The sequence below is a fragment of the Cheilinus undulatus genome, linkage group 10 (assembly GCF_018320785.1).
Source record: "Cheilinus undulatus linkage group 10, ASM1832078v1, whole genome shotgun sequence".
NCBI lineage: Eukaryota > Metazoa > Chordata > Actinopteri > Labriformes > Labridae > Cheilinus > Cheilinus undulatus.
In genome coordinates, this window is record NC_054874.1 from 34,964,458 (window position 1) to 34,979,506 (window position 15,049).

General features: G+C 37.9%; 1 protein-coding gene across 1 annotated transcript in view; it reads right to left on the minus strand.

The window, feature by feature from the left end:
• Positions 1–435: 435 nt before the first annotated feature.
• Positions 436–15,049, minus strand: part of glrbb (glycine receptor, beta b) — a 76,879-nt gene continuing 62,265 nt past the window's right edge. The window contains exons 9-10 of the mRNA XM_041797736.1: positions 5,626–5,918; positions 436–1,255 (exon numbers count right to left, since the gene is read on the minus strand). Coding sequence (XP_041653670.1) covers positions 959–1,255; positions 5,626–5,918 — 590 coding nt within the window. The 3' untranslated portion in view covers positions 436–958. The remainder of the gene's footprint in view (positions 1,256–5,625; positions 5,919–15,049) is intronic.

The following is a 15,049-nucleotide window of genomic DNA, read 5'->3' on the forward strand; positions in this document are numbered from 1 at the left end:
TTATCTGTTAAGACTTAATCCTAAAACTGTGAGAGGTCCCAGTGAGCTGCAAGAAATAACAGTGTATCAGTGTATGCAAATAAATAAATGTTAAGTCACAGCAGCTGGTGAAAAGTCGTACGATCATTTATTTACTTAGTTTGTAAATTTCACAAATACATGGTCACCCCTCAGCAGTGACCCATTTACACAAGGTGGGAGATGTCAAACGTTACATTTGATTGGAGTGGCAGTGTCACATCACCATCTGGACAGGAGCAGAGTGTTTCCAACCTCATTTTTGTTCAAAGTGCGGCAGTGTCACATGATCATCTGGGTGGAAACGGTGTTTCACACTCTCTGGATCTTCCTAAGAGCAACTCATAAGAATAATAAAATTTAATAAATACCTTATATATATATATATATTTTTTTTTTTTTTTTGGGGGGGGGGGATTTTATCTCCATATACATGCATTTTCTTTAACATGCAAGGTAATTACAATGTTATACTTTGCATTATAGTGTAAATAAAATCTGCATTAACTCATTAAACTTTAGGACAAACTCCTGCTCAGTAAGGGAAGAAAATCAAAAAGCTATTTACAAATGCTCTTTTATAGATAGATCTATAGATCTGTGTTTTTTACACACCATCCATTACAACAGTTACATCTGCAATCCTGTATTAGCCTCTCAAGAACCTTTATCAATAAATAAAGTATTTTAATACAAGATGCTACATTACCATTTAAGGTAAAGGAAGTTTAAGTTCTAATCATTGGATACATAAAATGATGATCATTGGATTTTCATGTGAAAATAAATGTCATAAAACCAATTCAAAGTTTTTTCAGCAGTCATTTCATGTGGATAAGATTTCCTCTCAAAGTAGTCATCCTTGGATAGACTTTGTGAAATATTCTGATCCATAAAGCATTTATGAGAGTGATGTTTATGGGTTAAAATTTCTAGGTGATCACAAGTATATTGACCAATAAATCACATTGAAGAAGAGGAAGGAGAAAGGGAAGAGGGCCCTGGCATACAGGTCAACTCTTTTGGCAGCAGAGGGGATCACTGGTTTGGGAGGAGGAGGCTTCTTGTTGTTCTTAGACTGGGATTTTCCAGAACCACTGCCGGTATCGATAGGCTTTCCATAGCAGTCAAAGTTCGACAGCTCAAAGTCCCGCGGGAGCGAGCCCACGATGCTGAAATCATTGGTCCGCAGGTCAGACTTGGATGTGCACACCTTCTTACAGCGAGTCTCAGCCACCTGGGGACAAGAGAGCAACATGAGGGTAAACAGGAGAGATTAAAACAGTCTGCAGCAGTGACTTTATCCATGTAAAATCCACAAATTAAGATAAGACTGGACTAAAAGTCTGTGAGTGCTGCTGGCAACCCCTTAGGCTGTGTAGCCTCACCAAAGTGGTTACAAACTGACCTGATGGGCAAATAGAATGGGATTATCATACACAGAATTAAGCACTAACTAAAAGAGAGTATTTCATCCAAAAGTAAATAATTAAAGTGCACAAGAGGAAACACTATCCAGCCACTGTACTGTGTTGGTTTAAGTTTCTCTTTGGGTTGAGATTTTAACTCCCAAAAATGGAGCATGACCTAACCCACGCCTGTGCATGTTTTCTACAAGTCTGGCCCTGCAGGACCTGTCCCTGTATTTATGGGCCCAAGCACAGTTTAAATAAGTTGGCTGTTATTATTATTAATTTCTGTAATTAGGTAGCTTTTATGTGCACCCATTTTTTTTTTAGTACTTTTTAAATTCAGTACTTTTACTTTAGTTTATTTGGGGGGGGGAAGGCCTGCTGGGGTAATGCTTATTACTTATATATACACTAATCAATAGATTTGTGATATCAAAAACATACATTTTAAGGAGGTACTGATATAAAGTAATATAAATAAACTGCTTAGAGAGTAGTTTTTATTGAAAATACATAGTAATTCATAAATGTGACCAGTAGACCTGGGCAGTAATTATGCAGCATGCCTACAACAGGGAAGTTATTCAAAAGTTATTACAATAAAAATTGACCAAAAAAAAAAAAAGGTAGCAAATAATTATGCTGTAACTCCATGTCTGGCAGGATGTCTGACTACCCTTGAGTCCGACTGAGTCTTAGCCTGACGGGAGGGGCAGGGTTCCTGGCCCAGACCAGCTCTGGGCTTGTTACCATAAACAAGGAAAAATCCAAGTCAATACATAGGGTGCTTAACAAATTCATTAGACCACCTGTCATATTTGTCTCAAAGACCATCCAGCATCATGAAGTGCTTTAATGCAGACCCTTTCATTTTCAGTGAGCTCTCCAGGTTTTACCATTTTGGACAGGAATGAGGGATTTCAAACTGAATTCACCCAAATTTGACCCAGCTCACTGGGCTTCTCTGAGAAGTCAGAAATGAATCAAGCATAACATTCAACCACTAAAACTCATTTTTCCCTTCAGGAATGCAAGTAAATAACTATAATTTGACATATAAATCAAGAAATATTAATGTGCTTTACTATTTTTTCAGTTTTTTGTAAATCAGTAAATTTGAAAATTCATGGATAACAATAATAATTATATTTTAGCATTAAAAATATCATTTGGGTTAAAGAGTTTCTACAATTTGGTGTATTAAACATTGCAGAAACATAAAATTTTTTGGTAATGACCAAGGCTGTTAATTTAGGACAGCTGTGGCATAAACCATACTTTGGTTAGGGTTAGGGTGGTCTAATAAATTTGTTAAGCACTGTATATCTTAAAATTTAAACGCTTTTTTTATTCAGGCATTGTCATGTAAATCTTTGCACAAACTTTGGGCAACTAGACTTCATCAGAAGAACTACATGACCATGGCAAAATATTTTTTCATTTTTAAAAGACATTGCCCTTGAAAATTCAAGTAAGTGTGGCAAAGTTTAGACGGTTTCTGGTATACCTTAAAACTAGCCATTTAATTTAACTAACATAGAAATGTGTTTTTTTTAGGAATGTACTGAGTACACATCCTTCACCCTCTTCCTTGTCCCCTCTCTCTGCCATCGTCTCCACCACAGCTTTATTTCAGGAAGGAGTGATGTACAGATTCATGAAACACAGATATATAGATACAATTTCATGATTTGACAGTACCAGCAAATACGTCTATCTGTTTTTTGAGTCTTCTTAGGTTTTGTGTAAGATGTTTGGGCAATCATGTCTTTATTTTAATAAGACATTGGATCGAGCGTGAAATGACTTGTGGGGAAGGAGATTCAGGTCAAACTTTAACACAGGCCTTAAGTTGAGTGCAGCATAACTGCATTGGCACTCACACCCAGACTTCACTTGCTTTTTTAAGTATCTTAAACCCTCATTTCAAGGTAAGAAATTGTGAAAAGTACAATGTGTTAGTTTCTCTGGAGTTTTACTTTCAGACTAAGGCAGCATGAACTTGGTATAATCCCATCTATTTTGCTGTAAAGTGCTCCTTTCCTGTTGTCCTTGCTTTACATGTTATGCACTCTCCTTACAGATTCCTCACTGGTGAACAAAACTGCACAAATCTTCATATATTTTTCTGACTATAACTGCATAATAATACAAAAAAATGCTGAAATGTCTACTTCATCCGACTTCTGGTCTGTGCATAAAGAGTCTTTGTGTGCAAACAGTGGCCATACAAGCCGAACTGTGTGAAACATTAAATGAGGCTCTTTAGGATAGTTGGACTGAAAACTGACTCCGCTTTGATAACCCAGGAAAGGATCTGTTTGATCCAGAAGCTTGGGCAGGAAAAAAAGACTGCTATTTTAAGAGAAAAAAGAAAGATATTTCTTGCCAAAATTAGATGTACTTTGTACAGTGTTGCCTAATTTGGATGTTCTCTCATGCAAGGGGTCTTATAGCCCCTCTGCACCCTGTGCGTGCTTTCCCAGCGGACAACCGGTGCTTATTAGATCCATCAACAGAAGGATGTAGTTTAACGTCATCCAACAAAATCCCTTTCATCGACATCCCTGAAGGCCTGCAGTGTGAACAGGATCTAATCAGACTATAACTGCTTACTCAGTGAAGTCATTAAGCTCATTAAGGCTTCATTATTTTGATTTGGTTTTGACAAGAAAACGCATTAAACCTCAATGGAATAATGTAATGCTTTAAATTCAAATGTGGTCCAGACTAACACAGAGCTAGAGATCAATTAATTCCAATAATGTTAACAGTTGGAAGACCCACCTGACATGCTGCATGCCTGATGTGCATGTGAGCTTCTGACTGAGCTTTATATGTGTGTGGTAGAGACAATGCCAGATTTTAATGATTGAATTTGCAGGATTTGAATTTATAATATATCTCTATGCCTCCCTGCAACAAACCTGCCTGAGGATTTTGGAAATGAATGAATCTTGTAAATTCATTTTGCACACTACTATTTGTCACTGGTATGTTTACATGCAGTAAGAAAAAGCCCATTTATTGTGTTAGTCTGACTCAAACTAGAACTTTTGAAAGGTATGTAAACATGTTAGTCTGACTGAAGTTGTACTGAGTTAATTTTCTCAGTTTGATGAAAATAAGACAATGAATTTGGTGGCTGATGTCTTCTTCCATGTTGTTAAGTGCCGCTCTGCGTTCTCTCTGTCTACATTAATGGGTTTTATTGTTGTAGTAGGGGCTGTAGTTTGCCAGTCTTTTTTTTTTTTTTGGTGTATTTTTCATTGGTCAGTTTTTTTGTTCACTCTCTCTTTTTGTTCCTTTTGGCCAGTGTCTTCAGTCTGATTTTGTCCTTTTTATCTTGTTAATCTATCAATTGATTGTTTATTTTTTATTTAATTTGTTAATAAAGCTTGGATTTTTCATTCAATTTCCAGTTCTGTGTTGGTGACCTTTTAATGTTATCTGTCTCTTTTGTGTTAGTGTCTTGTTTTAAGTCAACTAAAGAGGCCATAACACACGTCTACACCTCAATCAGACCCATACCAGCTTAGGCCTGGCACATACTAGCGCTGACTAAAGTCAGCAATAGCCTAATGATCAGAAGGTTCCAAATATTTTCTTGAAAGATTTTCCTGAGGTGCGTTAAGGGTGATCATTTCCTCTCCAGTCAAAAGAGGATCCAAGTTGAAGCACTGTTTTCACAATTCACAGGTCAACTGAGTTACATCAGGCCAGATGATCGGATAAAGTTTCTCTGTTTTTACTCTCTCTCTTTGGCACAAAGGTGCTCTCTTGTTCTCCCTCTTCCCTCCCTTTCTCTATAAAATGAGATGAGATAAAATGAGAAATAATAATCAAAACTATTTTCATAGGATCTGGGAATGTGAAGTAATGCTCTGTGTGCCTTTAAACAGATAAAGATGGGCCGTATATTGTAGTGGTGCTGCTGGTGGAAACAGATTCTTAAGGAATTTATTATTAATATTTTCTCAACAGACTGCATCGTCTTCATGACAGCAATAAAATCCCTTAGAAATTCAATACAGCTGATGATCATAAAGCTAGATCTTAATCAGATTTTACTGTTGCAATATTTTGGAAAAATCTATATCATTTAACAAGAGTAGGTTTGATTAAGCACATATGAACAGTCCACATATTGGGATAAGCACAAACACACAGAAATCATCAAACCATATCTACTAACATGTAAAGTGCTGACATGGAGTGGTGTCCCTCCTGTCCCATTGACTGTGTTGTTTCTAGCAGCAGGGATCTTTCCTGCAGCCTTCTCCTTCGATGCTATCTTGGCTTTTTCAGCCTCGATGCACTTTGGGCTGTTGAGCATCACTTGAACCACGGCATACTCCACCAGCGAGGCGAAACCGAACAGCAGGCAAGCGATGAGCCAGATGTCAATAGCTTTGACGTAGGACACTTTGGGCAACTCTGAAGCCAGGGAGGTGCACTCAGAGGACAGCGAGAGCACTGAGAGGATGCCTTAACAAGGAGGGAGACAAGTGAAGTCATCAGTCAGCAAGAAAGACAAAGTAGAATGTCAGAAAAATAAAGAAAAATTGACTACTGTTTATGACATCTATGAAACTACTGCTGCATAGTTTTAGGTACCGACAACAAAACAATACTTTGAGAACACGACACAGGAAGTATAACCATGTTCTTTGCAAACCAAGCGATGATAAAAATTACACAAAATATGCCTATTTCAATCTGAAATATAGTAATGTGAACACATCAAATTTTAAATGCCAAAAAGAATTGAAATGTACTTTTAAGATCAACCAATAAATGTAACTAAACAGCTTATTCAAGTTAATCAATGTCAGCTTCTGACAACTGTATTTTTAAATGTTTTATGCTTTAGACGCATTTTAACCTTGGAGTTGGAATCACAGGGTAGCTCATGATACCTGATACTTGGCCCTTGATGTAATACTCAGATTCTGTGATTGATATATTCAAAGTTAACTGTATAATGACAGTTTCACCTCTTATCAAGCCCAGTTTTTAATTCCTTTTCTTTTAGTATTCTGTCAGTTTGTTTTCACCTGGTTCTATCCTCATTCATATCATAAGCCCCACTGTGAGGGGTAATAAAGAGGAGACATGAGTATTGGCATGAAATCTGCTCAGAGCATGTTTTAAAATATTGATATTTGGCAGGGGCAATAAAATAATTGTATCACATGAGCCAGTATGATGACATGTTGGTGGTATCAAACATTGTTGTCAATGCTTTGTAAAAGGCATGGGTCATGAAATTCTAACAGTTATCAATTTACTAAAAATCAAAGTGTCCAGGCAACTATTATCTTAAAACATATTTTCCAATTTTTTTTTTTTTTGGCACCTGGTTGTATTGCCGTACTACTGTCAAATGATGGCTGCAGCACATCCAAAAGCTGTTTGGTAAAGGCAATTAAATAACAAACGAAGAAGAAAGCATGAGTGCCGGGTGACACAGCTGTGGTGTCATAGACTGTAGAGATACTAACTAACTTAACATTTCTTAATTAAAGAAGCCTTCCATTTAAATAAACATGGTTAAGTAAACAGTCAACAAAAAATCTTTTTTTCTAAATGTTGTTAATTTGGTTGTTTCTTAAGTAAAAATAACTACAGCAGATACAAAATCTGTTAGCCCATTTATATTAGTTTCTATTATGTGTTAACATTGGGCTAACAAATTGAGCTGTACATCCCAGTCCATCTGTAAGGCAATTAGTCAATGGCAGTACTTCATAATTAGACTGGACGGTTGAGCTAAATTTACATGAATCAATTAGATTATTTTACAATTTGGGCTTCTGCAGTTTTCAAATCACAGAAGGTGCAATATTTCTTTACACTGAAATAAGTGCCAAATACTAATTTATTACATTTTTTTGCAGCAGAAATGTTATGCTTTACACATCATGCAAAAATTCAAGTGTCAATTTTTCTTAATAGAATAGTTTGCAAAGCATCCTACTTTCCTTTATTGGTATTTGTTTTTCCAATTAAAAAGCAGAATGACAAAAATTATCCTTACATCCAATACAGCAATTCACATCGAATTTGCAGTTGCAATATTTGCAGTAAGATGTTGTTCATTCCTGGGTAAATCTATTATATATTGTGTTGGTTATATTATACAATTATTTATTGCTTGTATTTATTGAAAAATTATGAGATAAAGAACTTAAATACTTAGAAATTAAGTCTCAACTGCAATGTTGGAAAAAGAACTGTGCAATTACATTTTTTACCAAAACTTGTTCAAACTTCATACAAGGTACTGAGATGTCAAATATGTTGAAAAAAGTACTTGGATCAATACCCAGCTCTACATAATCTAGAGCTGTGCCTCTCAACCGGTGGATCAGGACCCAAAAGTGGGTCTCGAGAGTGTTTTTTACTGTGTCATGACTGTGTGCCAGGAAAATAAAATAATTTGTCAAGAAGTTCACAAGATAAGGAAACTCTGAGTGGACACACATCTAAATATTTTGCTTTACTTAGGTTTCTTGTCATAATGAGTACATTTCAGCTGTTTTCTCAGGTTTTAAGCCCAGTTCAGACCAAAGATTTGTGACACAATGAAATGGTTTTAGAACATCACTGGCAAGAGTTGCAGCAGTCTCAACTGAGCTGTTGCAGCTCGAATCGGGCCGCCTGATGCAGTTGGCAGTGATTCAGCTTGAAAGTCACAGACAGTTGGTTTTAGAACATTGCAAGCAGATAACTGTGGAAAAGGGAAATATAAATCTCCCTTTTGGCCTATAAATGCCAATTTCATTCAAAAAAATCATGCCATTCATTTTGGAAATGATTACATCTATATTTTTTTCATCAATCATCATGATCATCATTTGTTATCATCCCCGTGTGGCAGTGAAATTTTGTGGCACATATAAACACAAAAATGATTTTCTAGCTCAATCTTATATAATGAAGATATCCACTAAGAACAGTTAATTTTCCACTGAAAAATCCAGCTCCTGCAGCCTTTCATTTCTCATGGATAACGTCAAAGGGCCACGTGAAATAGAGTCCTATCATTTCTGGATAAGTTTATGTGTGTTGAATTTCACTGCTGCACTCTGATGGTGATGACAAGGATTATTTAGTAATCAGTAACTCTCAGGCACTTATGTATAATGAAAATGTTACACATTATCACGATGACAAAAACACATGAAACAAGACTAGGTCACAACCTAGTATATGGCTGACTGCAGCTGTCTGGGATGCCTGTTGAACTGCCTGACTGAGCTATGTGTTGTGGCAGAGTGATATTTTGTTGGGGTGTTTGTAATTGTGCTGTTCCTTATGTCTGTGGGTTGAGAAGTGAAGGATTCCAAAATTTGAAAACATAAAGCCCTGTCAGCAGAAAGCAGCTAACACGCTACATTGACTCATATACATTGTATGAATATATTTAACGTACATCTGGGAAAGCTAATAAAATAAATAATACTGCTCTCAAAATATTTCCCAAATAAATCAAACTCTAAATGGAGCATGGAGACAATAAAACTGAAAGAATGACAAAATTTTACACCTTTTTTTTTTGTATAAAAGCTATGTTACACAATCTGGTACCATCCTCATTGATATGAAATTTATTATTACTGGTGACTGAAGTTTATATTGCTCAATTTTCTCCTCTCTCTATCTCTGTCTCTCTCTGTGTGTGGAGCCTGAATGGTACATGGAGCCCTAAGCAACATCATCCCCCCTCCCCTCCAGCTTTTCTTTTTATCACATCTGATGGCTCCACAGAAACACATGCCCCTACACAGACACATTGAGGCTACCACAGTGCTAATGTTGTTAGCGGAATGGTGAAGAGAAAATATCCTCCCTTTATTCTGTGCTGTTTTGTGCGGGGAGGGTACACATCACTACAGGAGACGCGCCAAACATCTTCAACTGACCGTAATGATTGGAAACCCATACCAAACAGACTGGAAGCAGAGCGAAAACATCTTTTCTGTCATGGAAAGCTTTCAGTGTTGCTCTCTGCACTGGTTTAATAAAGACAGGTTGTCCAGTTCAGACAAAACCGCTGCTGCAGCTAAGTCCAAGCTAATCACGCCCCTAGCAGGCCTTGTATACAATCAATCGCAAAAACAAATCCTTTCCCCCTTAAATATTACATACTCATGCCAGAGCAGGTCATCACAAGAGCATCGTTTTCTGTTGCAGAAAGCTTTCCGTTTTGCTCTCTGAACTTGCTTTAATAAAGGAATGCTGTCCATTTCTGACAAAAGTGCTGCTGTGGCTAATTTGAGCTGACAACTCCACTAGCAGGCCTTGTGCTCAAGCACTCACAGAACAAGAAATCCTTCCCCCCCTTAACTATTACATACTCATGCAGAAGCAGGTTGGCAGATGAGTGAAAGCACCTTTTCTGTCACGGAAAGCTTTCAGTGTTGCTCTCTGAGCTTAATTTTATAAAGAAATGACAAGTTTTGACAAAAGTGCAGCTGTGAATGATTCTGAGCCAATGGCTCCACTAGCAGGCCTTGTATACAAACATTCACACAAGTAACCCTTTCTCCCCATTACATACTCATGCTGAAGCAGGTCAGAAGAAGAGTCAAAACATCTTTCCCAACATGAAAAGCTTTTAGGGTTGTTTTTATTTTTCATTTCATACAGAGATGTGGTCTAGCTATGGGTTGCACCAGCTGTTCAGAAGTTCAAATGTAGCCTAGTTTGAATGTAAGTTCTTACTTACGACAGAGTTTACACTCACCTAGCATTAAAGGTGTTGCACCAGCCGTGATAGTTTCAATGTAGGCTTAAGTTGTAACTTAAATCTTACAGCTACCCCCTACTAGGCATAAAGTCCTCCATAGAGCATGGAGCCTCATCCAACCCCCGCCTCCCGCCTCAACTCGCACGAGCCAATCACAGCCCGGTTTGCTGACACACACCAGAGTTTGTTCAAAATTAGCTGATACAGCAGTATGTTCAAACGACTGGAATTATCTGGAAGCTAGAACAAAAAGAACTTCAAAACCCATGGGTCCAGATGCGGCAGCAAGTTAAGCTAACCACCGGGCAGGTGCTGCTGTCAAACCCATGTCATGATCACAGACTCATAGAACAACTAACAGACTTTCTACGAACTGTACAGAGGACTAACTGGCTCAGAAAACTGAAAACCATGCTCTGTGAAGGTGTATAATCTGGCTGAGTAAACATCTAAAGGTAGGCTTCATTTCACCTGTGATTGTCTGTGATAAAATTAGAATTATATTCTGCAATCATGCACGTTTGGGAGTATAGAGGTGTTCTTATGGCATAGAGCTGCTGAGTGTTTTCCCACACCTGCTGTTTAAGTTTAAATGAGGTTATCAAAGTTATTGTTCATAGCTGTTGTTTTTCTAGCCAAAGTGTTATTGTTACATGCAGCAACAGGCCTGCATATTAAGTCATGCAGACTATAATATTATTAAAAATTTCAGCACCTTTGTGATGCAAACGCTTGTTTGCATTTTGCTTTTGACGTGCTGTCGTCATTTCTTGTGCAGCTTTATTGCTTCGTGCTTAGCGGACAATGGTGCTTCTCTTTATTGTTGGCAGGAATAAAGAATTTTTTTTTTCATTGTTGTTAAAAGCTTTCCTATAAATAAGAGTTTGGCCGATTTGACCTGACTTTTAATAGGCCTAGATTGAGAGAGAGAGAGAGAGAGAGAGAGTGCGTACATTACGCACTTAACAGGAGGACAAATATGAGATATAACCATTATTTGAAACACACAAGTCATCTTCTTTTTAACAGTGTCAGATAGTCTTTGGTAAACCTATTGTGCGCATTGCGCATAAGTCCTGCGTCTGAAGCGAAAATTCCAGTCTGTGAAATGTTAATTTATTATTCATTTAAATGTTGAGCAACATGGATTCTCAATAGCTTATAAGCAGCAGCTTATTCACAATTAAGGTTCCAATAAACATGGCTCTGATAAATTTAGAGTTTATAATAAAGACAGCAGTGATGATCCACGTAGACCAGCAATCCGTGTGCAGCTACCACATGTTAGAGTGCTTTTATAAGACAGCACTGGTCCGTTAAAACACTGAATTCTTCTGTGCTGCACTATTCACTGGTAAACTGAGACATAGCCTACTGTCAGACTAGATTATCAACTCATACTTTTTTATCACCTCTCAGTCATTTTCTGTGAGCACTGCTGTTGCTCTCTCCCTTGCGCCTGGTTGGCCAGGGAGGAGGAGCTGATTTATTCATACCGTCGAATATTACAAAAATACAACGGCCCACTTAAGGTGAGCTGTGGGGAGGCCCTGTGTATTTGCATTACGGGGCTGGTTCTCCATGATCATTAACACTGTTTTCCCCAAGCTGAGATATGTTATTTTAAGCCGTTGTCATCTGTAGCAAACACTGGGTTAAAAAATGCTCTTCTGTGATTGGTTAAAGTAAGAGGAAACTTTACATCTGCTGCAATATTTTCGTAAGCTTGGAAGTAAATCCCTACTAGTTAAGATCAACCTTACGCCTCCGTGGTGCAACCGAACAATGACACAACTTAAGTTAGAACTTAACTAGTTTCAACGTTAGTGTGGACTTTACACCATAACTTCAGGTAGAACTTGTGCATATGTAATGATAATCCAGAATGCTATAAGATGAATCTCCTTAACAGTCAAAGTGAGAAGAGGACAGACAGTCCTCTTTGAGTTATTACAGACAATACGACGCCAACATGACACTCTGGAGCCATGTTCAGTTCAACTGGGCAGTTCGGTGCGGCAGTCCAGTGCAGGAGGATTTTCTGTTCTTACACCTCTTTGTCCACTCCTGCGTCTTAGAATCTGTTGTTTCCGGAGTTTTCCTAATTCTATTGTAGAAGAGAGTTTGTTTTGTCAAGTTTTGAGCCAAGTCATCTTGAGACTTAGACAAGACTTTCTCTCCGTGAAACACGTTTTCTTCTCCAAGTCTGTGCCAGATTTAATAGAACAATTGGATCTCATATCTGATCTGCACAAGATTCTTTAATCTTTTTAAAGCCTTTGCACTAACTTTTTAGGCAAGCAAAGTTTTTGTCTCTTTTTATCGCACGTCTGACTTCACTGTAACCCAAAGTCACATGATGTCGATGTTTTGAGATGTTCATTCGATATTAATTGGACAATCTGAGAGCTGTTTTTTTGGAACGAGAGATGATTTTTCCAGAGTCTGTGGACAAGAATCTATGGCTGTGTTCATCAGGCTGAGCGACCCATTGGCGCCGTGGCAGCCCAGCTGAATCCATCCGGGTCGGACCAGAACTGGCACACGACAGCCCCGGCGTTCAGAACTTGCCAGGCGTTCTCCTCCAGGTGGCTTCTCTCCTCGCCGGCCTTCTTTAACGGCAAGCAAAGTAGGATCCAATCCACTCTTCTGGTGCAGGTGTCTCCAAAGTTCCAATAAAATTAGTTCAGACCTATTTTTCTTCCAAATTCACACTCCAAATTGTACACCGTTAGTTAATTTTCCGTTACGGTTATCAAATAATCCTCTCTTCACCAAACATCCTTTCTTTCTTGTCATATTTAGTCATGTTCTGTTTATTCATTCACATTATATTCGTATAACCCTGTGATTTATGCTTGTTATTTGTTGATGTGATAATAAATCTTCAAAATACAGTCGGTGTTCAGGAGATCATTGTGTATTAAGCTGAGAAATAGAGACCCTGTTACAAGGACTCATTCCCTTTAGAAACTAGATTGATTTACAGTTAATGTTTTTGTTAATTAATTAAAAGTTTTGATTAATTAATAACTACAATATTTTATTGGTTATTAAATAACCAATCCGCATAAGCGGTGGTGCCCTATTCTTCTATGAGGTTTATTGATAATATTAAGTTATTATTAAACTTTATCGCTACACATAGCTGGTGTAACAGGCTACAGTTCTGTTAAAAAGATGCAGTGCTAAAGCTATATCTGAGGTATTTACCACAGTGGAGGCAGCCATTACTGAGGGCTTTCAGTACAACTAAACCCAGCCCATGCAACTCTGTATGTATGGCTCTATTTACCACAATGGAGACATCTATTACCGACGGCTGCCTGTACAATAAAACCCAGCTCTGTATAGTATGAGTGTGAAAGTAGCATCAGTCAGTCAGTCAGTCAGTCAGTCAGTTACTCAGTCAGTGAGACACAGACAGAGCCATCTGTAGGGCTGACCTCAACAGTTGGCCAAAAACAGTGAATGTGCAGTACTGCTCCTGTTGTAAAGTCTGATTTACTGCAGTAACTCAAGAAGTAATCACTTTAAAGTGAATAACTTGTTAGAGTCACTGCCATGGAAAAGATGCATTGTCTTCCTCAGTTGCAGCAGTGTGGAATGGCAGGTGTTTAGAACATTGCAAAATGGAATGTTGCAAGCACTTGAAAGTTTTAACTCATCGCCTTGTGAATCTGAAGTCTGAACTGGTCTTTGGACTCACTAGTCTTCTTTCTCAAGAAAATAACAAATGGGTTTCCAGAGTTAAAATTACCAGAATTACCAAAATAAACTTGAGTGGTTGAAAATCTTTGAAAATTTTGGGTCATGATTTCTGTTAAGGAATTGGTGGAGGGTCCTTAGGCTAGACCAGTTAGAAACAACTGACCAACCTTTTGCTTGGAGATTAAAAAGATTCATTCTGTCCCCAAAACTCAATATACTGACAAATCCATCCCCCAGTATTTAATAGAAAACAGAAAAAAACAGCAATACAGAGAACATGACCGCAACTTCAATCTCATGACCCTTCCTTTTCCTTTTCTAATGTGTCATCTCCAAGAGAACAGACAGCCTGTGCTGATTGTAACTTCAAATTGTTTTTCTCTGATGGCTAACAGGATTACAGGTTAGAGATCCCCCCTCCAATGGCTCCTCTGAGAGTTTTATAACCACAAATGAACGGCTGCACTCCCTTCACCTACTCTAATGATTCTTTAGAGAGATAATAAATACAAAGAGATGACCAATGGGTTTTGCCTTGCAGCCTCATTATGGTCACTCATCAAGGGAGAGTTCATACAGGGTTCAGGATTTCTAATCAGACTGCTCCCTCCTCACTGGGACAGAGTGTTAAGAGAGCATTGTCATCTGTGAAACCCACCTATTATCCACTAACAGAGGGAAACATGAAAGGTTGTGATAATGAAATATAGCATTGTTTCCTGTCTTCCCCTATGACACACTCAGCTGCTTGTAGAAAATAAACCCCATCTTTGATTCAGACTGTTTTGTAATCCAACTGTAAGCCATTTTGTAGGCCTCCATCAGCTGTTTCCCTCTATCTGTAAAGAAGACACTAAAGGCCTGATTCACTAAAAATTAAACACTGTTACTAATTTAAAAAGAAGAAAATCAGAATTTGCTCCCACCAAGTGCACTGTTCCAAGGTCTAATTCTCAAAGCATTTCAAGTTGATGATACACAGGCAAAACCACACCCAGTCTTCTTTGCTCTTATTTTGTGTCTGAATTTGAAGAGAAGCTATTTACACCTTAAATTTGTTCAGAGCTCTTCTTTCATGCTGACAGGGCACTATTTTAAATGAAAAAGGAGAAACTTATCAAGTTTTTTTTAAGAAAAGTAGATGCTTTCATAC